Raw genomic sequence first — 26,102 nt, forward strand, 5'->3', positions numbered from 1 at the left:
GTTAACTTGATGTGGAACTCTAGTCACACATTAGCCATAGAAAGTCACCTGGGGTACTCATGTAGGGATAATAGATCAGTGTCCACCTTGCTGCTGGATTTATTTGGAAGAAGAAATGGTTTAACATGATAAAATGAAGTATTGTTTTGTGATAGACCAATATTAAGGTGGGTTGAAAGCTATTTTCCTTCATGCTGAGGTCCACAGATTCATTACAATGGTACTACAGCCTGGGGGCAGAACCAGACCTGTCAGTTACTGGCAACAGGAGAATGTCCCACTTTCTGAAATAACCTCCCATTTTATCTGTGTCTGCAGCAGCCGATGGCTTAGCAAGACCTTATTGCAGAGCGTTATTGAGGACCATTCCAAACTTCATTTCCAATTTTCAAACTAACATTTCAGGTCAATATATCCAGGGCTTTGTCCGAGGCTACACTAGGTTCTTGAAGAGATTGTCCCCTTAATTCCCCTTTCCTTTCTGCCCACCATTTCTTTTCTCCATTGTATGAGGCCGGAAAATTCCTGTGTGTGAAGTCAAAACTTAACCTGGTATCTGTAATAAAGATAAATGTGGCTATTTTCCATGGTGGTCAGGGACTTGATATCTTCTATCTGGGTGGGAAGGGAGATTTTTACCTTCTCATTATACAGTCCCTTTGTAGACAGCTAAGTCCAGGCAGGCATTCTTTCAGTCCTTTCATTTGAGCATAAAATCGCAGGTGGCATCAGTTTAACGAAAAAAATTAATAACTGTCCTCTGACAATATGTGCCTTAACGTGGTTTCACAAGCAGCGTGAACATGGGCGGACTGTATTGCAGGTATGGTCTCTCTCTCTCTCTCTCTCTCATCCTAAAAGTCACATAGTCAAAGGGCTTCTGTCTTGCTGGTTGTAGGGAATGGGATTCAGATCTATTTTAGGCAGATGTATGGAGCTTTGGTCCGTGAAGTCAGGTGCTCAGACAATCAGTTCTGAGTTATCTTGGTGCCATGCAATAGGAAGCTTTATGGAGAGCTGAGGTTATTAAGTTATTAGAAAAGTCTGCTTAAAATCCTGACCCCTGCCAGTTCTAGAAAGAGATTTTTTGAAGTAGTCTGAAGTACAACAGGAGAAAATACCTCTGCACGTGGTTGCTAGATCAGGTTGCTAGATCAGGGTCAGAAGTTGCTCTCTTTTGCCTCAGCTCTATCTACAGATCTTTTAACTCACCCTAGCTGGAGTTAGACCCTCACTTAGTGCCGGCTCTCTCCGTTTGGGAGAAAAAGGACTACCTATAGCTTTGGTCATCTGAGGTCCCTGGACGCTGTCTTGAGTGCTACGGTGCAGAGCTGTGAAAGAACTTCAGGAGCAGTGTTGGCCTATTCCTAGTCTCAACAGCCCACCAGAAGGCCACAACACAAATGAAGGCATCCATCATTTACTTCAAATTGGAGCATTGTGATTTGCTTCCCATCCTATTTCTAGGCTCAGAACCAGGGACAAGCAGAGTAGGACACTGAAACATCTAAAATTCATAATGAAGGCTTACCTTTAAAGCATTCCCATTTTTTCTGTCCTCAGACAATTCTATTTTGCAGCTGGATGACTGCCTCTTTTTTTTCTCACAACTTAGATCATTTACTGTTTGATCTTGTGTGTGTTCCCTGTGTCTCAAGTCTCCCCACTGCCTGATGGAGAGGGAGCGTTTGAACTTGTCTCCCACCAATCGGGAGAGTGCCCTAAAACTGAGCTATGGGGTATTCTGCTGTGGGTCTCTTGCTCTCCCCTGTTAAAGCTGTTCTACGTTGGTTAGTTAATTAGCCATTTGGAGCAGGACAGCTGGACCTCACCTCTCAGGAGAGCATCCTAACCACGAGGCTGTCGTCTTGCACTCACACTGTCCTGAGAAGTGGGAGACACCTGTTCAAACCCTCTCTCATTACAGCCAAGGGAGGCACTGAAGCTGGATGTCTCACCTTCTGAGTGAGTGCTCTAAGTAATAAAGGAGGCATCACCACCACCTCCTCTGGCATTTCTTGCAAAAAACTGCTTACGTGCCTAACTCCAGGAGGGACCTGGATCCAACTTGTGGATCCCAAGCAGAGGGAGGCACCTACCTACAACTTGGACTCAGGTGCCTAACTCCCAGAAAAGGGCAGATCTTCAGACACACCCCTTTCCTTGGCATCTGCTACAGGCTACCTTAGGTGTCTCCCTGCCTAGTGCGCTGGCTTTTGTGGTTCCCATTCTTAGGTGCCTGTCTGTACCCGTTCATTGTATAGGGAGCCTAGGGTTAAACACTATGCCCAGTCTGTTCAGGCCTTTTCTTCAGGGCACCCTTTATTCGTTGCATTGATAACTTTCAGCAAACCACAAAATAAAACAGTTCAACAAAGTCATGCAGCTACCTTTCCTTTTGCCAGAGCTTCCGTGTTCCTGGCAACTCTTCCCCTGTCTTCCTGTCACAGGGGTTAATCTGCATCTTGCTCATGAAACTGAGCAATTTCAGTCTTTACCTGATATACATCTGATTCCTATAATCACCTAACCCCCTAGAAGCAGATTTTTTGAAGGAATCTACCCAGTTCAGCCCAGCATCCACCTGCTGGAACACAATGATTAATTGAGGTCTCTGAGCACTGCACCTTCCATGGATAACAGACTTGTTCTGATCACGATAGTCGATGTGTCTGAAAGAGTTTTCTGCACTGCTATTATGAAGGGGATTCTTCAGTTCTGGGCAGAGCAAACTTTCCTGTCTGTGTGCACTGCGAACTATGGGGGATATGAACACCAAGAAGCCAGATTAGCAGGGTTGCTGCTGCACCCAGATATATATCTTATCTTAAAATCAGTTTGGTGAACTGATAGATCTCATTGCATTTGGAAACAGTAGACAACGGGCCTGTGGCTGCTATCTGTGTGTTTGGATCTTTGGATGTCTCTATCTTATTAGAAGTCTGCTATTGGAAGACCATCCTCTATCTGGGACCAGGCAGGTTTTTAATGAATTCTTGGTTGAAATGATTATTGCTCTCATGGAGCCCCAAAGAGATATTAACAAATAGAACTTATTCTACTGGCTGGTGCAAAATTTACTGGCTAGTATGTGTTAAACCAGTGAAACATAGTTGTTTGCAACTTTGTTATAATCATGTTAGTCCTAGGATAAGAGATAGACAAGGTAGGTGAGGCAATATCTTTTATTAGACCTACTGAAGAGGAGCTTTTTGCAGCTTGAAAGCGTGTATCTTCCACCAACACAAGTTGGTTCAATACAAGATATTACATTGTCATGAGTGGGCATTGCCCAGGAGGGCTTTCTTTAGAAAGAAAATAGGAACCTGAAAGCCAGTCCTTATGTGCAGAAAGCCCTTAGTGAGGTCTGTAGGAGTACTTTGCTGGAACTGAAGGATAAGGCTCTCTGTTTCTCACATGGCTCCTGGAAAATACACAGTTGTAAATATGCATAAACATATACAGAAATTCTGTATTATCTGTGCTATATTTTTGATTTGTACCTGTCTGTTTAATGGAACAGAAATAGAATCTGTTATATGAAGCACAGAATGTTCTGGAGCTAGTGATCTAATGTCTATACCTTGATATTCAAAAATAAGAGTAAAGGACACTCTGGAGGTCCCCCTGTGTCATAAAATTGAATTATTACAGGCCCACACACATCTTTCAATATTCTTTTATTGAGAAACTTAGGCCATTTCAAGCATAGGAGCCTAATATTTTCTATATCAACATAAAGCATGCATATATAATCTTGAATCCCCTGCATTTTCATCATTTTAATATAAGTTAGGGAAGCAATAGAATGCATTTGACACACAATTGATTATACCCATTTTTTAGTAAATTTTGAATAATTATTTTATGTAAAACCTTCTTTCCTGTCTCGTACTCTCCCCCAAATGTCCCCGGTAGCCAATTGTATTCCTAGGCAGTCCCCCATTGAATCCTTTAGACCTTTTCTTAGCTAACTATCTGTCACAGAGGATGATTGGGTAGGACATCTTTGAAGTCATAAGAAAAAATGCTGAGTATAAGGTAACTTAACTGAGTTATAGATTTCTTACGGTGTGGGAAGGACTTACTGGATAAAATGTAATGCATAGGAAGAAATCTACTGAGCAGCTTTTTTCTAAATCTTCGGTGTGTGCCAGCACTGCATATTTTGGGATATCAAAAGAATAAGCTAATGGAGAAAAGTTCATTGTTGTTGTTACCTTGAGGAGATTTGTAAGTGTGTAAGAATAAGATTGGCAGTCAATTTCAGTAGTAAGAGGGGGAGAGAATGACTTAACACAATGGTCATAATGAAATACATTGTTTTGCATCATAAGAATGACAGCTGTATTTTGACACAAATGAGTGGAAAAACACCGGTGAATTGGTTTAAAGAGACTTCTATCTAATTCCTAAAATATATGATTATTTTTATACTTCTAAATTGAAGATTTGAACACACAACACATTGTAACTATGTTCCACACCAATGTGGGCAGAGAAAAGCCTGCATCATCATAAAAAGTGCTCGTAATATTAAGTATGATGAAGAATTTCTATATACATTAAACTTCACTAATCTTTACACCATATAGTCAACACACAAAGTGGATGTCTTCCCATATCTCTTTGCAGAATTGAACAGCACATATGGTATTTAAGTTGCATAAGTTTTCTTTATCTTTACCAAATATACTACTGTGTGTTGATGGCGTATGCTATGTGGTATAAAAATAAAACAAACCTGTAGTTGATCAAATGAATAAAATACAGGTATCATTGGTTTGAGTTAGTTAATTTGCTGATTTACAAACTTGCACTGAATCTCCCAGTCACTAATGAGGTTCTGCTGTGGTTTCTATTTTATCCAATGCTACATTCTCTCAATGTATGTCATGTTGTCTATAACTTCTAGAAACAAGGATCGGGGAGGACTGATTTTGCTAATAAAGAAAAGGTATAGGAGTGAAACTTCCCCTCTGCCCTGCTTCCTCTTAAGTTGCTTTGTTTTACAGACTTTGGGGTAACTTTGAAAACATAGGTGCCTGATTTGAACCCAGAGTGTATTTAAACAAATAATTACATCTTTAAAACCATTTGTGCATGCATAAAATATACATACATATGCATGTATTGTGGTTTTAACTATGTTTGCAGCTTTGGCCTAAAATATATTTACTGTAAGTCTAAACATTATTTTCACATGAAAGCACAGTGTATTTAAAATGTTGATCCATAATTGGAGCGGGCTCTAAGTGCACTTGTTTTCACCAAGGCTATTTAAAGCAGAAAATATCATCAGTGTCATGTACCCAGTTTGCTACCCGTTGGCCACCAAGACATTTAAAATTCCCAATGAACACTGATGTCTTTTTAATACTGTAAAATACTTGTGACTAATATGAATATACAGTGGTCACCATTAAGATCTTGACAGTCTGAGACTGTACTTGGACTACTGCAGCAAATGGTATTCTAAGCTGAAAGTATCAAAACTTTAATGATGATTGCAGTACAGCAAGTGTCTGTTCTACTTCATTTTTAATTTCTGTTTTTTCTGGGCTTAACTCCATGTTAGTTGAATAAATGGTGTTACAAGTGACTATCAATTAGTGTAAATTAGCTGAAAACTGACTGTTCCTTCCTCTAATAGTGTGTATTTTCGGCTACTATCCGATGTGCTTAATAGCTTTTTAAATACAATATGTATTCTCTTGAAATGCCTAGTTTTTATTTTTGTATTGATTTTGCATGTAATTGGCATATAATTATATAAATGTACCAAAAAAAAAAGAGAAATGCTTATAAGCATTGAGGGATGTTCAGTGCAACTTCATCAACCTAAAGTGGTCACTAGATGGCCTGCTAGCATAGTCTTTTTACTGAAATTTCGTATAGTTTGAAGACATATGGATTCTTCTTGCTGCTGTTTTTAATCTAAAGTGATGTTTTAAATACTGTTTTTATATCTACCAGGAACACTAGATTTACTAATGCTATAAGTTATTTAAATGTCTGTCTCTTTGTGAAATGGTTTAAGGTTCCAAAGTGAGTTTTACACTGCCCATAAAAAACAGGTTTCACAAACGAATTTTAACGTGCTGTCAAATATATCATTGAGTAGTGTTCACCTCCTTGGATGGGGGAGTGTATGTGTAATATACACATTATACAGTTCAGATAGTCATATTTTATGTCAATTAAAATCTGTAAGTTTAACTTTCAAAGGGAAATTTGGTGCAGAAAATGGGGGGGGGGGGAATGTCATAATGTTATGTGAGAGCACAATGTTTTATTAACAATATACTAAAATGCTTTTACATTTAAGGAAAAGAGTCCTTCACCTCTCTTTGATGCTTATGGAGCAAACTTAAAGTTGTGCTTTTTTTCTTTTGTTTCTTGATTTTTTTTATTTATTTTTTATTTATTTTTTTTTGGTGGAGGGGAGGGAGCAATGGTTTGATTCTATCACTAGTTGAAGCTATAAATTTTCTCATAGCCATGTGATGGAAGTTAAAATAAAAACAGAGGCTAAGCATTAAGATGTATGAAAGGTGACCAAATAAACATTGCAAAATTTTATTTTTAAAAATGAGAGATCTGGCAGCAATAATAGATACATATCACTGACATATTCTTAGACGGATCTTATGTAACTTTTTCCATTAATTATGAATGTAATTGATTCTGTATTTTCTCATATTCATAATTATTAAAATTGAATATCTTCATTTTTGTTTTGCATTCTGCCTCTGTAGTAGATCAACTTTTAAAAAAATATTTTTACTAAAATCTTTATGGTAGAAAAATGTACGGATTTTGAAAAGCTGCACTGTGGAGTTAAGATTTTTCTTAAAAATAAAAAATGTAATATTTAATTTTTTTCATGTGTACAAACACATCAGGCTTGTAACAGAATAACTGCTAGACTGTTCCCATGAAGAAATTATCATCACTTCTAATCTTGTTTAGAAACTGTAAAGATAAGCAGATAGATCCTGGAAATTTCTTAGGTACTATCTTGCTCAACTGGAACTGTCTAGAAATTGTATTTTCTTTGTGTTAGGGATAAATAAATTGAATTCTTCCCGAAATACTTAAGGGAACATACTGACAGCCTAAATATTATTAATGATACACTTTTTGCTCTTTTCCTAGTGGACTATGCATCTCTGCAGCTTTTACCTCTAGAATCCTCCCTGTTGCTTGGCTCGCAGCATTCTTATGAGAAGGTCTAGATGATGGTCTCTTGGGTTCTGCTTGCCAGTATCGCTCTCAAATTGAATAACTATGTAGAGCTCTTTGAGAACCCTCCTTCAGTTTTGCCTGGAAGCATAGATCACTACTGCTATGTTCCTGGGTTAGTCAATGACTCCTGGTTTAGCAAGATTGTCTAAAATGGTTCTTTATGTGAAAGTGGAAGATAACACAGTATTTCTAATGTCAACATATGCCTTTTGAATCTTATATACCTCAGCATTTTATATTGCTGACCATCAGAAGATGACTGAATGCCAGGTGAGAGATTTGATCATGGGCCTGATATGCTCACAGTGGCCTAAGCCATGGGGAAGGTTAGCAGATGCTTTCTCGAAAATCTAAAGTTTGTGCATAGGCTTCACATTCAGCTGTAATCTAGCCTAGATGTGACAAATTCATGGACCCTTGTGACCAGATTATGTGACCCGGGCAGAAGGGATGAAGTTTCCTAGTGAGCTGGAGGTGAAAGACGACATTTTTTAGAAACTGATGTTTCCTCTTCATTCAAGCTTACTGAGGGGTCAGAAAGTATCCTGAGGCTTTCTACCACATTGATGAATGGTGGCTGTGTACCTTCAGTGGAATGTGGAGACAGTATCTTAGAGTATTTTTTAGGACTTCTTGAGCTTTGGCATGTGTGATGGGGCCAAACTCAATCAGGTGCAGTGGAATGGATAATATCTGGTCAGTGCTGAAATCTTCTTTCTCAGGTAGCCCCATATATATTCAGTTGACCTTGTCAGCAAAGTATGCAGACTGCTCTTCACATCAGTTGATGCTTGAGTCTGGTGTATAGGTTGTGCAGTCTGGGTTGAGAAGATGGTTTACTGTGCAAAATAGCTCTCATAGCCATGAGTCTGCTGTGTTGTTTGTGGAGGAGTAGAATGCTCATTTTTCCTTCTTTCCTGCAGTGGAATGTATTGTGCAAATCTTAATGAACAACTAATCAAACCAACTGCTTTTGTGCCATGTACATTTGTTGGAGCTTTCTTTTCACATAAACTAGTTCTAAGAGATGGCATTTTTTTCACTCTTGTCTATGGAGATTTATTAGTTACTTGTCTAATAATTGGCCAGCGAGTCCTCTCCCCCCCCCCCCAACTACAGGTGCTTTATCACTTCCCACCTTGATTTCTGCAAATGATACCCATTATCTGTCATGCTCTCTACTCAAATGATGCCAGTTGCAGAAAACATTCCTTTTTGCAACACTGAGAACAAACTTTCAGTGAATTGCAGAAGCACCAATCTGTATATTAGTTGCAGGAAATGGAAGAATTTAGGAATAGATTTATATTCATGTTATGCTTTTGCAAATGATTTATTTTAATGGTGTCTGGACCAGTTTTCTTTTTCCTGCATCAAAAACAAAGCACAATTAAAATGTTTGCAAAAACGAACATCATAATCTAAAAATTACAGTAGCTGACTGACAAATGTTTCACTGACTTTAGTTACTAATACGGGTGGAACACTTGGTTGGATTCTGAAACTAGCCATCACTGGAGAAGAATTAATTTTCTGGTGAAATTATATGGTATTCCTCCTTTCCCCTGCTTCAAATATTTATCATTCTTCTCTAAGATGGTGAATGGACACTTGTGTGTGTCCTGTACATCTCATGGAATCTGTTATACAATACAGTATACGTTTTTAAAATAGACAGACATGGAATAGACATTTAATTTTTATTTTAGACTTTAAATGATGTAGATTTGGATTTTGGGTTATAGCAGAAGTCTATCATAATACTTTTATTGTTGCTATCTGACTCCCATGTCATACATCTTGAACTTGAGAGGTTAAGGGCTAGAGACACACTGAGGATGACAATAGTATACCAAGAAACAGAAGAGGAAGCTTGAAATTTCTTCATCTGTGCAGTTTTCTCTTGTCAAGACTTTACTTCAAATCTGATCCTACAAACACTTATTTACATGTGTAACTTTATGCATAGAGTGTTTGTTTCCATTAAACTCAGTAAAACTTCTTGCGTGAAACTACTCATGTTAGTGTTTGGATTGGTGCACTTGTATTATCCCAGTATTTACATTTAATATTTAAATTTGTGCCAGTAATCAAATTTGCTTAAGAAGCATACTTTGCACCTGCTTTGTTAAGCTTGCTAAAGTCTCCTGTGCAATTAATTGCTTAAATTCCAAAATGAATGTTCTCTTTCTGCATAAGTAAATAAAGTTTAAAAAAAAATATTATATGCCCTGACACTAGCTAATTTGGTAAATGACAAATACAGTACTAATGAAAAATTGTATTCAGTTCAGTGATAAATAGTTACTATTTAATTATAAGAGTTCAGAAAAAGGTTTCTTATCAGGGCACTTCACCTCTGGAAAAATTAATACTTCTAGCCAACAACTTAGCTAGCAATATATCAAAATTTTAGAATACATTTGGTTTTCAACTGAATAAAAATGATTTAAGATGTATACTGCTCAGTAGAGAGATTCTGCAACAATAAAATATTACCTTGACCATATGTTCAGCAGCTGAAAAGCATTTTGAGTGAGTACTGAATTATGATTTCTTCTTTTTTTTTTTTTTTTTTTTTTATGGTAGGACATATGTACCGTGGGATGCCTCTTATGAGAGGTGAAAAAGGTAGTATGTGCAGAAAACAAGGCTCAATTAGCCAAGTGATGCAGGACTTGCTACTCTGAATAAATAAGGTAGAGGAATAATGGTATTGTCTGTTATCGTGATTTGATTCTGAGCTGAAGCCGAGCCTAATCTGTATTCGGCGGTTTGCATAGTACCTAAACTAGTTCAAACTGTACTTTTTAAAGATAGCTAACATTTGCTTTTCTGTTCTTTCAGTATCTTTGAGTCTCCAATGACCTCACAACTAATTTGTTGATTTAAATAAATTTTAGGTTAATTCCCCCTTAACATCTCTATTTACACAATGAGTCAGATGGTCTGATGATATATTTGTTTTCTAGTTTCCCTGAGCACAGCAGTCTCCTGCCTGCCTTTTATTGAGTAGCTTTTTGTATAAGGTCTTATTATTTTACAAATGTCCAGGCTTTTTATTTTTTCTTAAAACAGGTTACTATAGAGCAGCAAGAATCTGTTGGCACCTTATGACTACAGACGTTGGAGCATCTGAGCTTTCGTGGGTGAATCACAACTTCTCAGATGTAAGTGGGTATTCACCCATGAAAGCTCATGCTCCAAAACGTCTGTTAGTCTATAAGGTGCCACAGGATTCTTTGCTGCTTTTACAGATCCAAACTAACATGGCTACCCCTCTGATTCTTGACATTATAGAAGGTGACTCTTAGTAATTTCATCCTTTTCTTTTTATTAACGGAGTTAGATTATTTTTTCCTGTCACTTATTTTTCTTTTATGCCTTTGGCTATCATGACCTCATGCTGCTTTTTCACTCCTCTTGGCTTCCCTGCTGGATGCCTTAACCTACTCTGTTCTTATTTGATTAATTTACTGCTCTTCCAGTTCAGATTTGAGCTATTCTTTTGAAAACACAGACTGGCTGGTTTTTGTTCCTTGTATTCTTTTTTCAGAGGAATCGGGCCATGAGCCAGCAAAGCACTTAAACACAGACTTAACTATAAGCATATGAGTTTTCCTATTAACTTTTTAATGAGGTCACTAGTGCTTAAGCATATGCTTAACTTTAGGTGCTTTGTGGGATCAAGATCTCAATCTGTTTTGGAAGGATGTCTTAAGATTTCCAGTCATTTTTTCCACACCTGTGGATTTTAACGCTTCCCCTCACTGTAGTTTACTAGATTCCTTGCTCTGCTGCCTTCTGTGAAGTAATCTGTTGCTTTTCTGAATTAAAGTAGCTTATTGGTCACTAGTATCAAGCTACCTTAGTCTCTTATTGTAAATTGCTTCCTCTCTATTGGTAAGAAATAGATCTATCTAGAAAAATAATTCCCTCCTCCTATTTTTTTTTTTTTTTGTTACTAAGTACCAAACAAGTATACAGCACAAGCTGGGGGAGAAATCTGCATCTTAATTGTCTCAACATGAGGTAAACAAAGTAGTAAATATCAGTCATGTACTTGTATTACATACGCTCTTGCACAATGGACCTGTACAAGCTCAGCAAGCTCTTCGTTGTGAAAAGCTCTTGACTCAGTCTCATTTATGTATATATAGAAATAATAAAACGATTGTGATACATCTCACTGTGTGGCCTTTACTAAGTGTTAAGGGAGGAAATTCCCTGTAAACTGCAATTCATTTATTTCTAGCATAGCATGGGAAATTCAGCTAATGATATGCTGGAAATATGAAAAGTAGCTCATATTTATAAATTGTGAGGAGGAAAAAGCCTTTTTTTTCTGAATGAAGAGACTTTGAGCTCTATGCTACTGATGATTAATGCTCTCTGGTAAAAGCCAAGCTGTACTTACACACACATTAGTTTTAGTATGGAGGATATATCTGTATTCTGAAAAAAATTCTCAAAGGTTACTTGGCTCAGTGCATGGAGTTCACTGGTGTTAGCATGTGTGTGTCTGTCTCTTTACCAGGTGGATATGCAATGGGTACAAGTACTGGCAGAGGGTTGGGCAACACCACTTAATGGCTTTATGAGAGAGAGAGAATACTTGCAGTGCCTTCATTTTGACTGTCTTCTGGATGGTAAGGCATTTCAGTTTAAAAATACCTTTTAAAACAAATTGAAGTACCCAGCTCTGTAGCTTTTTTGTGGCACATTAATTTGTCATGGGAGAGAACTGCATTAGATGTGTGTATCCTCTCCTGAGGACAGAGAATCAGAACTTGCAAATGTTTAAACTTAATATGAAATAATATCTTGCTTTTAGCTCCTGCCTTCTTGTGACTGGATTCGTTTTATAAATGGTAATCCTTCCACAATTAATAATTATCTTCAGCAATATATATGTTTTTCAAACTTTCCTATTCACTTTTGAAAAACTTTGTCCTTCTCCAGTCTTGTTAATTTTCGGCATTGAGGATTACTGGTAAATAACTGTTAGTAACTCTAGACCAAGATTGTCTAAAGACATGTTCAGTGGCTGTGATGGAGTGAAGGGAGTGCAAAATGATTCTCTGCTGAGGCTTGGAGCCATGGCAGACAAAACCAAGAAGAAGGTTCATGCCCCTTCTGGTCCTCTTTGAAGCTCTGCTTGATTCCAGCCCTGTCTGATTTTGCTTTTGCCTCTTACAGCTTTGCTTTGCTACAGAAATGACTCCCGTCTCACCATTTCCTGCTGCTATTCTTTGTCTGCCATGCTGCCTCCAACACTTGTTACTCCTGTCTTATCCCAATGTTCCAGATACCTATTCTCTCTTCATACAGTACCTCTTTAAATCCCCTTATTTCTTTTACAAATCTCTCAAATGCTAACCTGTATAATAAAATGCCATCATTATTTCATACTCTTCATTTGCACCACCCTCTGAGACTTCTCTTTTCAGACCATTCAATTTCTTTGTCTCTCTGCCCTGTAAAGCTCATTCATATAGAGACTTCAGCATCTTATACATGACTGAATGTACTGTTGTTTAACAAAATAGACATCCTTTTGTAGTGGAACTATAAATGCAGATAAAAAGTTTAGTGAAAAGAGTTTTAAAATGGGTCGAGTATTTTAAGATTCTTTGGAAAAATATCTGGTTACTGTTTTTGAAACAGAATGTATCTCTGTCTGTGCATAGCTGCCTTGCAATTCTATTGTTTTGGTGGTTGTATCTGTAAATGCAACAGCTTTCAGTATTACCTCTGTTTCTTCCTTTGATTCTTATTTAGGTCAGACACATGGAGAGAGTAGTACTGTAGGGAACATGTGAGAAGAAAGATGTTGGGGTGAGGGGTAGAAACAGCTGCACCCCTGTCAGTACACCTACAATCTATCCTTTGATCACAGATTTTTCAACATTTCAGAGGCATGTCGTTTCACAGATGGCCATTTGAAGGCAGGTCCTTCAGTGAGGTAGAAAAGAAACTTCAATTTTCAGATTGAAGGTAGAGGAAATGTGGTGCCTAAGGAGGTGATAGCAGCCATTTGGTAGTGTTAGTTTGGTGGTATTCATTTTGAAACATGCTTTTGTCCCAAATCACTTCTTCTGTTCACCTGTTCTGTTCCTTACGTGTTTTTCTATGTGTATTACCAGTTAATTACAAGCTAAAATTATTTTGAACAAATAACAAAATGCATTCCCCTGTTTTCCCCATTCTTTGTGCGAATAAAGTTTGCTTCAGCACAATGCAGTTTCAAAGTACATAGCCCCCAATTTTTTCCTTTGCGGCTTTAGTTTGCAGCCCTAGACTTGCTGTCACAGTTATAGAGTAAATTGTGCTTTAGACCCCTTTACAGTTCCTCTTGAGTATACACCCCAGGCAACAGGCTATGCTGCCTTCACCTCTCTAGGTGGAACCCCATGGTTCAATCACTGCTACACTAGATCTCAGGGTTGCAGCCCGCACTGGTCCTGAACAATATTAATATGACAGGCCCCAATTGTGTTGAACACCTGCATGAAACTTCTGTCTGGGAAGCATAATTTATTCACCTAAAGATACATAACATTCAGAGATGTGAGTTAAAACAACAAAACACCTACATATCTGAATCTTACCTAAACTTTGTCCTTTCCTTGAAAGTTCTGGGAAGATTCATTCAGCCTAGGTACCCTGACTTCCAGGCTGGAAGAGACACACTGCATTCTTTTTCTCTGGGCGTGGCTACATTAGAAATTTCAAAGCGCTGCCCCGGCAGCGCTGTGGGAGCGCTGTTGCAGCAGCGCTTTGAAGTGTGAGTGTAGTCAGAGCCGCAGCGCTGGGAGAGAGCTCTCCCAGCACTGCTTGTAAACCACATCCTTTACGGGTATAACGTGCAGCGCTGCCCTGATTACACTGACACTTTACAGCACTGCATCTTGCAGCGCTTAGGGGGGTGTTTTTTCACACCCCTGAGCATGAAAGTTGCAGCGCTGTAAAGTGCCAATGTAGCCAAGCCCTCTGTCTCTCCCACTTCATCTCTTCTGCTGCTTCCCACTCCTCCCCATTCTTCCTTCTCTAGGGAGGGTTTTTTAACTGATGTTCATTTTGATCTCTAGGCTCTGGCTTTGGCAAAACTGCTTTGTAACTTAGCTGGTGCCTGGAAGCAACATCTTTCCAATTAATGGCTTAGCCACTGTTATCTTAACTTCCTTGAAGTTGTTTAGCCAAGTGGTGGTGTTTCTATTGTTATTTCACTTTCTGTTTGCTATTGTTAACAGCTCCTTTGATTTAATTCTGTGTAATCAGACTGAATAATATCAAGCAGGTTAACCGAGGTATATATTCTAGTCAACACAATACAGATATCTCCCTCATTCTCCATACTTGCACACCTGAGGTTTTAATAAAGTTCATGCAACCTGAAATCAGCTGTCTTTAAAGGGACTCTTAAAAAACAAGGAGGTGGGGGAAATATTTTTTTCCCCATATACTGCACATGCCTGAGTCCCCTCTGCCACATTTGTGGTTTTTACACTCACAACTTCCAATTAAAAAAATTCTCTCTCCCATTGCTGAGTGAAGGGCCGAAACTATGGAGTGAAACTGATTCTGCTCAAAGTGCATTCCAATGCACAAAGTGAACTGCATGTGAGACTCTTAGGTTGATAAGTTTAACATCAAAGTAACTGTGTTAATTATGTTACAAGTTTTTTTGTCGGGCTGATGATTATTTTTACATTGTCGTTTGAAAAATAGGGAAAAGTGCAAAAATCAGTTTAAATTTTCAGAAATGACCCATGATCTGGGTGCCTCAGTTTTTGAGGATCTGACTGGGGCCTTATTTTTTCCAATGGGTGGGTGTCTAAAATCAGGTCCTTTTTTAAGAGGTGTCTAGTTGAACACCAACTCTGCCTTAATTTTCTCACCTATGTCATAAGGCTACTTAACTTCCAGGGTGTTTGTATGCATTTATTAATGCAATTTTACAAAACTGTAGTAAACCAGGGTTAGCAATTTGACTGTCAAGTGAAATATTAATTATGTAACTTTTTTTTTTTTTCTTCAATGAAACCTTAGTGGTGGGCAAGTAGACTCTGGCTGATAAAAAGTTTGACACTTTGCAACACTAAATGTTTTTCTTCAGTACAACTAAGTGCTTGATAAGTGCTGCTTTATCCTTCAATTGCTTTGGAAAACAAAGAATCTGGATACTGAGGCCATGGCTACATAGGCGCTTTACAGCGCTGCAACTTTCTCACTCAGGGGTGTGAAAAAAACACCCCCCTGAGCGCTGCAAGATACAGTGCTGTAAAGCACCAGTGTAAACAAGCTAATCCCCATGAGGAGGTGGAGTACCTGCAGTACTGGGAGAGCTCTCTCCCAGCGCTGGCACTGCGAGTACACTCACACTTCAGAGTTTCTCATTCTTATGGTAAATGTGACCATTAAGACTTCAAGCTTTTGCAGTTAATTTACAATAACCTAGTCCACTAGTCTCTCATAACCTAACTCCCTTATTGTTGTTAAGAAAAATAAGACTTCCAGCATGTTGTAATGAAGTAAATCTTTAAAAATTAAGAGCACATGTAGCTTTAGAATTGTCATGCTGTGGGCTAGTTTTGTGGGAAGTTGACAGTTGATAAGATTGCAACTAAACAAACATATGCTAAATGTCTGACCAACTCAGTTGTTAATCTGTTTTGAAACACATTTTCTGACTGAACTACTTGAACCCATATGTTGGTTCTCTAAATATTATAGTAGTAAAACTTAACTTTTGAATTAATTGAATAATGTACACTAGGTGTTTTGATGTTTTTGACCACCTTCCATCACATTGAACTTTCCCAAGCATCTGACGTACAACAAACAAAAATGTTAGTGGAAACCAGAGGTTAAAATGCAGATTTGTGCCAAAGTGATTTTTAGATGATCTTCTGATTTAAAAGGCAACATTGAACAAGAAGCAAAGAGCCACCTTTTACTCTCTGAATGTCAGTTCTGGAACCATATATCCTAGTATGTGAGACTCTTCCAGCAACCATATAACATGGACTATCTTTAGACTCCAAGTATTTGTGTCTAGCGTCAATCTTTTGACAGACAGTTCTGTTTGTGTAGATTAGAAGGTTTTGGTACCGTTTTTATTAGTGCACATGTTGATTGTGTCACAACCAATTTTTAAACATGCTGGTTCTTTCTCTAAGACTTGGTGCCTAGATTACTTTGTAGCAACCTTGTATCTCATAGAGGAGCACAATCTCAAGTTTTTTATTCTAAAATTTGCCCGTTTAGCACCAGTTAAGTGTAATTACTTGAACCGTGTGTCATGGAATGTGTAGCCTGTATTATAACTTGTTAGAAAGAGAAGATTGGGTTTGTATATGCCTTTTGGTAACCATTTGTTAAGTGTGTATTCTTTATCCTACAGGAGGAGTGATTAACCTGTCCGTACCTATAGTGCTGACAGCTAGCCAGGAAGATAAAGAGAGACTGGATGGATGTACAGCTCTTGCATTGGTGTATGAGGGGCGTCGTGTGGCCATTCTTCGTAACCCAGAGTTTTATGAACACAGGAAAGAGGAACGCTGCGCCAGACAGTGGGGAACAATATGCAAGGAACATCCCTATATCAAGGTTGTTTGAAAGCTGTGTTATCTAGCTTTAATTAAGGCTATCCTGTTTGTAGGGTTATAGTTGCAAGTGGAGTAGAATTGACACCAGGAACTGTTTACCTTGACCCAAAATTCTTTGCTCTTCTGTTTACATTTTAGACAAAAGTACAACTTTTTCTGTTTGATGCAGCTGATCTCTTTTGCATACTCTTCACTTGTTAGTGTGGCATTCTAACATCAATGGACGACCTGCATGTGAAACGTATAGAATGTGACATAGAATCGGCAATAGATCAGAGAAGAGAGCTTTCTCCTTGGGTACACTTAGGAAATGCAACCTTCTATTCAAGGTGGGCCCAGATGGGTCATCAAAACTACTCAAGCAGCAGATGAACATGGTGCATATGGAGTGTATCTACTATACTTTCTGAATATATAGTGGATGGTTTGAAAGTATTGAAACATTGTCTCCCCTCCCATAGCGATAATTATTTTTCCTGTTTCCTTGCCCTCTGCCTACCACAATGCATGTTCTGATCATTGAGTAGTCTTCATGACTGTGTTTTAAGGTTTGTAAGCTGTGTAAGGTTTGTAACACACATGCCTGTGTGTTAGGGTTTGTAAGCTCTGTGTGGATACTGTGTTAACGATTACCTGGGTTATCCCTAATGGAGATTTTTTTGAATAGTCTTGTTGGCATGCTAATGACTGAAAACCAGCTTATTTTTTAAAAAACTCAGACTAACTGTGAGTTTGTCTTAAAGGAAAAGTTATTGATCTGTTTAAAAAAATCTATACAACTAATACTTACACAAATTTGAAAACTGCACACTGCCCTACTTTACTTTAGCTTTTTTAATAACATAGCGCCGTTGGACATTCTTGCGGGAGTATGACTATATCTGGAATATTGCATATTTAGCTGCAGCTAAAATTATTTCAATGATCATGCATTCCGTCCTGTACAATGACAGGTCCTGTGGATATGACCGATGGATGGTGAGATTGCAAGTTCAGTGAAAGCTGACAATTATATCGGTTAAAGAAATCCAAGACAATGGAATGCATACAACAGGTGAATGCCACCTTATAGTATGCCACCAATCGCAATATGACGTGGTTAAGATTGGTGTGGAAAATGTGGGCCCTCTTCTCATGTCTGCTTGGCAGCTTTGCACCACATTGTCAGCCCAGAGCAGTAGATCTGGCCCCTTAGAATTCCCCTTAGTTAAGGGGTCTGTCTAGGTATCATAGAGCTGGTGTAGTAGTTCCTATGTTTTCCACATGCCCCCTTTTTTCTGCCCTTGGGCCTTCATTTCAGCAGTCTTTTTTTTTGCAGAAAAGGGAATCATTTTGGCATTCTTAAACTGCAGTGATCCCTAACTGTTGGAATGGTCCCTTTGGAGAACTGGAAGCCCAACATAAGTTAGATTTGCCAACAGGTGCAACTTGGCTGGAGCAGATATTCTAGGCTTTGTTACTTCAATATCCTGATCTGTGCAGTTAAAAAAACAAAAACAAAAAACAAAACCCTTTCCCGTATTACTGCCTTATTGTAACATTTTGCATGCAGGTGTGGCACAAATTTTGTATTCTTCAAATTCCATAATGCTGGAATTTAAGGATAAATTTGTGCACTCAGTTGCTCTTCTGCGCAACTGGGCAGTTACTGCCTCAGTTGCTCATTTGTGTATCCTTGCAGAAAGGCAGCTCTAGCCTTTCAAGAATATGAATTTCTTACTTGATTTCCACACACATACTACTTCTCTGTCTACTTAAAATTTGCTATAAATTAATATTTGCTGATAAAGGATGAGATGACACTAATCGAATACTTCTTAAAAGTTATAAATGAGTAAATACCTGTTATGACACAGATCAATAAAAGTCAAGGCAAAATAAATCTAAAAACTTTTAAGTTCCCTGAAATTCCAGTTCTATTCACAAATGTAAATCATTGTAATGGATGAATAGTCAACCAAAACTTTATTTCCTTATTTGCTACTAAATTCTTGTTGTTACTTATTGATTTTGGGTTGACCAGAGTTTTTGTAGGCTTCAGTCCAATACTGGGAGTGAGAAGTTTGAACAACAATTAAATGGCATGTGACTTGAAGTAGGAAGCTTCCCAGGGATCCACATATTTTGGCTGTGGATGTTGCGTAATTACACTGGTTAAGATGTTAGCTACTTTTCATTTCTATGCAGCAATGCATTGTGCAGTATTTTGAAGAGAAATACATGTGTCAGTTACGGATTAGTTATTCTCACCTTCTTTGCCCTACACTATAACTGATTCAGATCACATTTCAGTGATTTTAAAAATTACCACTTAGTCTCAGAGAGTCTCTATAAAATAGAATTAACTCAAAACAGATTTTGGCAATTGCACTGAAGTGAAATCCTTTGGATGGGATTCTCAGGACAGCTGACAACTGTCTTCTGTAACTGAAGTGTTTTTGTTTTAATTTATATGCTGACAAAACCTCTTCTGCTCTTTCTCCTAGATGGTGATGGAGCAAGGGGACTGGCTTATTGGTGGAGATCTACAAGTCCTTGACCGTATTTATTGGAATGATGGTCTTGATCAATACCGTCTCACTCCTGCTGAGCTAAAGCAGAAGTTCAAAGAAATGAATGCTGGTGAGTCACTTTTGTAACTGTATCCTAGTATTCTCCATATTATTCAGAAGTTTACTGCTGAAAGACTGAATGGGCTTCTTCCCTAGTAGGAACAAACATCATTTGTGGGACGCGTATTTTGAAAATACTTTCAGTATCTTGGAAACTTGAAATTCTGTCTTCCAACTGGAAAATGGACAGACATATTTTTCAAAATTTGGGTGAGCTGTGACTTGCCTAAGGCATCATAGCAAGTCAGTGACCACTGAAGTCCCGTCTTCCCAGAACCCTTCAGAAACCACTAGACAGATGCTCCACAACTACATTCCACAACTCAAGAAAAGAAGGTAACACTAGATTGTGGTGCAGCATGATTTTAAATAATCATAAGGTAGATGTACACTAAATCTCTCCCCAGTATGTTACATAAGAACGGCCATCCCAGGTCAGACCAAAGATCCATCTAGCCCAGTATCTATCTACCGACAGTGTCCAATGCCAGGTGCCCCAGAGGGAGTGAACCTAACAGGCAATGATTCAAGTGATCTCTCTCCTGCCATCCATCTCCATCCTCTGACAACAGAGGCTAGACACTATTCCTTACCCATCCGGCTAATAGCTATTTAGACTTAACCACCATGAATTATCCAGTTCTCTTTAAACACTGTTATAGTCCTATGTTCCCATGGATAAAAGAGTGCAAGTCTGATTTTTTTTTGTTTGTTGTTTGTTTAATTCAGTCTTCAGAGAAGAATCACTAAGCTATTGCAATATTGAGCCAAAAATAATCTTCAAACAAGAAAGTGCCTTTTCTCCTTCCAGATGTATAAAGAGAGCCTGACTGTTTTCAAAACTCTCTGCTTTTGTTTGTTAGAAATAATGTGTGTGTGTGTGTGCGCCACACACACACACACACAGATTAGAGGACTAGGTTAGCTTGACTAACTAAAGACTGAAATGTGAACTAGTTGGAGAGAGAGCTATTTTTTGTCATGTCACGTATAATTCCCCACTCTGAACATTAGCGTCCAAAGATGGGGTACCAGCATGAATTCTCTAAGCTTGACTACCAGTTTAGAACCTGTAGCGCTGCACCAACCAGGAATTTCAGTGCCTGGTACACTCTGGTCCCCCAAGACCTTGCCTGGGGAACCAAGACCAGACCCTCTGGATCTTACCACAAGGACAGTAAACCCTTTCCCCCACCGTGCTCTCCCAGGCTTCCCTCCGGGTTACCCGGGAAGATCACTGTGATTCAAACTCTTGAATCTTAAACAGAGAGGAAAATGCCCTTCCTCCCTCCTTCTCTCTCCCCTCCAGACTCTCCCTGAGAGAGACAGTAATCTTAATACAGAGAGAAATTAGCCTCTCTCTCCCCTTCCCTCTTCTCCCACAAGTCCCTGGTGAATCCAGACCCCGTCCCCTGGGTCTCACACCAGAATAAAAAACAATCAGGTTCTTAAACAAGAAAGCTTTTAATTAAAGAGAGAAAAACAGTAAAAATTATTTTTGTAAATTTAAAATGAATAGTACAGGATTTTCAGCTATAGACACTGGAATACCTTCCCAGCTAAGTATACAAGACAATTAAATCCTTTAGCAAATACACAATTGAACTCCTTCCAGTCAAATGCATATTTGCAAATAAAGAAAACAAACATAAGCCTAACTTGCCTTATCTACCTAGTACTTACTATTTTAAACTTATAAGAGCCTGTATCGGAGAGATTGGAGAGAAACCTGGTTGCACGTCTGGTCACTCTCAAAACCCAGAGAGAACAACAACCAAAAACTAACAGCACACACACCAACTTGCCTCCCTCGAGATTTGAAAGTATCCTGTCCCCTGATTGGTCCTCTGGTCAGGTGACAGCCAGGCTTATTGAACTTGTTAACCCTTTACAGTCAAAAGAGATATAAAGTACTTCTGTTCTATTAACTCCTACTATCTGTTTATGACAGTCAGGCTGTCTAAAATTATGTGGGTCTGATAATACTTATGAAACTCAGACTCTTGATGGGATGGAGGGTGGGTACATGACTTTTTTCTGTGAAAGATTTGACATGCCTGATCTTTCAATTGAATGCCAAGAACGCTCCCACTTCAGTTCCTAGTCTTCAAAGAAGTCCTCCAGCAAAAACAGGGAAGACAATTGGTATTTCTAATGGCTTGAATAGCAAAAAATTAACCCTTTCTTGAAAATAAAATCTTTCAGACCTTCTTTGTACATCATAAAGAAACCAAAAACGCAAAAGTATAGTTTTTTTGCAGGTCACTTTTGATGACTGCCTTTTAAACGAGCCAAATATTATTGGTGTTCTGTATGTTTAATTCTTTGGAAAGCCTTTAGTGTTTTTCCTTACGTATTATCTTCATTGCCTTTTACACTCTTTTTAATTAAATCTATTCCATGCTGCTCTTTGGGAACAAAACACATGAGCCTTGCAAGGAAACTAGCCTAACAAAAGGTATTAGAACTCTTTTGAAAGTATTTGCAGTCCAATTACTAGCTTCACATCAGAGAAAAGTAACCATCGTGTGTTAGTTTATTTGTTTTCCATTTTTAGAGGTTCATGTTAGATAAATAAGTAACAGACCAAGTGGTAATGGCTTGGCAGTATAGTTGTTTGTTCTTTGCTCTTCTAGCAGAGCAGCAACAAACAGGCTGCTAAGAAAGCACTATAAGGTGTGGGGGAGAGAGAGGTGAAAGATGGAACCCAAATCAGCTAAGGCCTGGGTTCTATTTTATAATAAATTAAATTGAGTTTTCCCATATATACAGAGTTTGAGATGTAGAATCCTTACTTTAACTCTTAGTTATCCAGTGAGCAGACAGTTGTCTGACACCTGAAAAACCTGTTATCCTGTTATTCATTATTTCCTTATAACAAGGTGGTGATGCTACTTTGCAGTCATGCGTTATCCTCATGTCCCTCATTGATTTTCAGTGGAAGGAGAAACACCGGGTTTTTTTGGTTTGATGTATTGTTGAAATGACTTTAAGGTAATATTAACTCTAGTCTACCTGTGTCAGCTGCTTACACTGCATAAACTCCACTATGATGATTAAAGGTGGAAGAGACATATTAGGTTGTGTCAAATCCCTTTGTAAAAGGTAGGCTACATTCCTTTTGTAGTGGGGGCTAGAGGAAGGGGAGGGAAGGGGCAGGAAGCAAGGTGGGATATTAGAAGAATTTTATTGGCATCTCTGATGTTCTGAAGAATGTGTGCTTCCTAAAGTTTAGGGTCCGGTTATTTTGTAGGCTAGTTCATTAAGACCTCTGTGTCCAACGACCTTTCATGTTCTGGGATCACTGATAATGTGATGCCTGTTTGGTAGAGTTCAGCAGCAAGCTACTGGATTTGGATCACTCTGGCAGCTTTATATTCAGCAAATGCCATTGCTGTTGCGTATAGAGAAAAGTTTGTGTATTCTAGATAACATTTTCTTCTGTGGATATTATGTATTCCTAAAATAAAACCAATATCTTCAATTTCATCCAGAATCCAATAGGTAGAGCCTTGAGTAGATACAAAATTTATATCCATGGATATCTGCGGAGATATCTGTAAATGAGCAAGACTAGCAGGGCCATGGCCAGCAACCGTGCCAGGAACTGCAGCAGCAAAAGCATCAGCAGGTCAGATCACCACTTGCAGGAGCCAACCCGGGCAGCTCTTCAGCATAGCTGTACAGCCCCTAGCCCTACCCACTGGGGCAAGCACCAGGTTCACCAGCAGCTGTCCCTGGTCACACTCCCAGACAGGAAACATAGGCCACTGCATGGAAGGGACCATGGAGAGATTTCCCACTCAATAAGCAGACTTGTTTTTTAGTCTGTTTTTCTGAATACATTTAAGGGGGAGTAGCTCTGTGTCGAGCTCATTGCAGTAGTCTGATTTCTCAGTGATTAATGTAACTGTATAGGCAATCCATTATTGACACAACTTGATAGCCAAAACCTGGACTTATTTTTTGCCTCTCCCCTGTGAATAAGGTGTGACGCCATGCTGTTTGGCTAGTTCCAAAATGCTGATTAAAATACATAGAGCAGTGATCACAATTTAACATTGTTGAATCTTGCAGCCCATTGCTCATGGTCTGAACTTCACAAATAGTAACTTAAACCATTTTGGCCCTTTTTTTCTTCTCATAGATGCTGTCTTTGCATTCCAGTTGCGCAACCCAGTGCACAATGGCCATGCTCTGTTAATGCAGGATACCCATAAGCAACTTCTAGAACGGGGCTACCGGCGTCCAGTTCTGCTCTTGCATCCACTTGGTGGATGGACAAAAGATGATGATGTTCCTCTGATGTGGCGTATGAAGCAACATGCGGCAGTACTGGAGGAAGGAATATTGAATCCAGAAACAACAGTGGTGGCCATATTTCCATCTCCCATGATGTATGCTGGACCAACAGAGGTAGATAAATTCTGAGAGTATAAAAACAATTCCAGTGTTACTCTGTAATGTTTTGTATTATTGCGCTGTGTATTATTGTGCTGTGGTTTGTATTTTTTTTTTTAAACTAGCAGTTAAGCCTTTAATAATAATCTTCTCTTCCTTAGCAAACAGCACCACAAAAACCCCTTTCCTGTTCAGGCAAATATCCACGTTTCTATGCAGTAATTCCTGTTTGTTTTAGAGAGTTTAAAGTGGGAGATGGGAGACAGAGCAGTGTCAAATTTTTAGATGCTGTTTCCTTTTTTACAGTTAAAAAGACATGATGATGTATTATCTCTTCACCTTTTCTTTTTAGATGAAGTTATGAAGTCTTTTAACATATTGAATAATTGCCAAAAAACAGGATTTTAGAGATCACAGTTTTATGTCCCAATTAAAAATGGGACAGTGAGGTGGGTGGATGGGTGTTTGTCTTTGGCAAACTTAATCTAGGGAGAATTGCTTTACAGCGTTACATAAAATGACTACGAAATAACTTTTGACAAGATTTTATTTAGAGGTTTGCATTCAAATTGAACCCGCTAGAGGTTGTGGGATGCAGTGAAGAGAATTAAATGTTGACATTTGGGGGAGATTATTTGACTCGGGGGACATTGGTTCTATATCTCATTATGATTTTTTTCTCTTCAGGCCATGGGAAGTTCAGATCCTGCCTAGGTTCACAATAACTGAAAATTAACCATCGGATGGCGTTTTAATGGACTTAGTCCAGTTACCGTAGACAGGGAGTCCACGTAGCAAAAATCAGCAGTCGCATTTAATGTTCGGTTATGTCTCATTGTTGGCAGGCAAGGTAGTTATAGAGACTGAACTGCCTTTTGGCCCACAGAGAAAGGGAGCCCCAGATCACAGTTTGTCTTGTTAGCCAGGCACCATGGGAAGCTTGAGCTGTTGCTTGCGGTGGATGTGTTGCCACCTTTCACTAAAACTAGACTCGTGCAGTATTTTAAAAAAATTCTCCTTTTTGAAATTAACAATATTTTTGCTTTTGGCTGCTTGTTGTAGTGTGTTGTGGTTTAAGAAACCAAACAACCATAAATTAAGTTGCTTATTAATACAATGTCCCTGTTTCCATGTTTTCGAAGTGCAAATCTTGTGTGTGTAAGAGGGATTTGAACAAAACTACCCACAGCCTTCAGTCGTGATATTGAATAAAATAAAAAACATCTCCTATTTTACGCAGCATTTCCAATGACCTCAGAAAGCAGCCTGCCAGTAATGTGTTGTAACCAGTCAGGGAAAAAAAAAAGGAAAAAAAAGACACTCTTCTTTTAATCATTTTCTGTAGGTCATTTGGAAGACGTTGGTACCAGATTTGTTTCTTTAGTGCAAATGATTTACAGAACAACAGGCAGCTGTTAAGCCAGTATGGTTATCAACAGGATGTACATGGTTTTCCAGTCTGTAAAGATTTAATGGGCATGTTTTGTAGGCCTCAATTTAGCATTTTTGTACTTTTAAAAACCTCTTTTTATGGTGTGTTGGGTAACCAGCTAGGAAGCTATATTTGCAGGCCTGACAGTTATCTCTCAAGGAAAAACATCAATTCCAAAAAGGGCAAATGCCATATAAAAACCTTAACTGCTTCACCCACTGGGGAACATGAGCACATGCCAAGGTAGGGCTGGCTCAGGCTTTTTTGCTGCCCCAAGCAGTGAAGGGGCAAGGGGAAGAAGCCGCGCCGCTTCATTCCTCAGCGGCAATTTGGTGGCAGGTCCTTCACTCCAAGAGGGACTGAGGGACCTGCTGCCAAAGACCCAGATGTGCCATCCCTTCCCAGTGGCCGCTTCAAGCACCTGGTTCGTTCGCTGGTGCCTGGAGCCGGCCCTGTGCCAAGGAATACAAATGCATCACACTTGGACAATAGCTGCTGATTATTTTCTTGCCCCCACACTTACACTTTTTTTATGATTCTAAAGCTTTTTGAAATTATTCTAATGAAACACCAGTGGTATCCTCCATCAGGTCTCATTGTGGCTGAGATTTCTTGGTTGCTGTTAGACAATATTACCTCTTAGTATGATAGTGGAAAACAAAATTTTCCTTTAGAGATCGGGAAAAGCCCACCAGCTGTACTGGCCTATCTGCATGTTGCTTGTGTAAGTGATGGTGTGTTTGTGGGATAAATGTGTAAAATAGCAGGCACACCTAACAGTCTTCAGATGCTTTCTTT

At 38.8% G+C, this 26,102-nt stretch overlaps 1 protein-coding gene across 1 annotated transcript in view; it reads left to right on the plus strand.

Annotated features, from left to right (window-relative positions):
* PAPSS1 (3'-phosphoadenosine 5'-phosphosulfate synthase 1) overlaps positions 1-26,102 on the plus strand; it is an 82,425-nt gene that overhangs the window by 37,647 nt on the left and 18,676 nt on the right. The window contains exons 6-9 of the mRNA XM_075066546.1: positions 11,723-11,897; positions 16,655-16,860; positions 19,346-19,481; positions 23,619-23,887. Coding sequence (XP_074922647.1) covers positions 11,723-11,897; positions 16,655-16,860; positions 19,346-19,481; positions 23,619-23,887 — 786 coding nt within the window. The remainder of the gene's footprint in view (positions 1-11,722; positions 11,898-16,654; positions 16,861-19,345; positions 19,482-23,618; positions 23,888-26,102) is intronic.

Source organism: Chelonoidis abingdonii, chromosome 5, assembly GCF_003597395.2.
Source record: "Chelonoidis abingdonii isolate Lonesome George chromosome 5, CheloAbing_2.0, whole genome shotgun sequence".
Lineage (NCBI taxonomy): Eukaryota > Metazoa > Chordata > Testudines > Testudinidae > Chelonoidis > Chelonoidis abingdonii.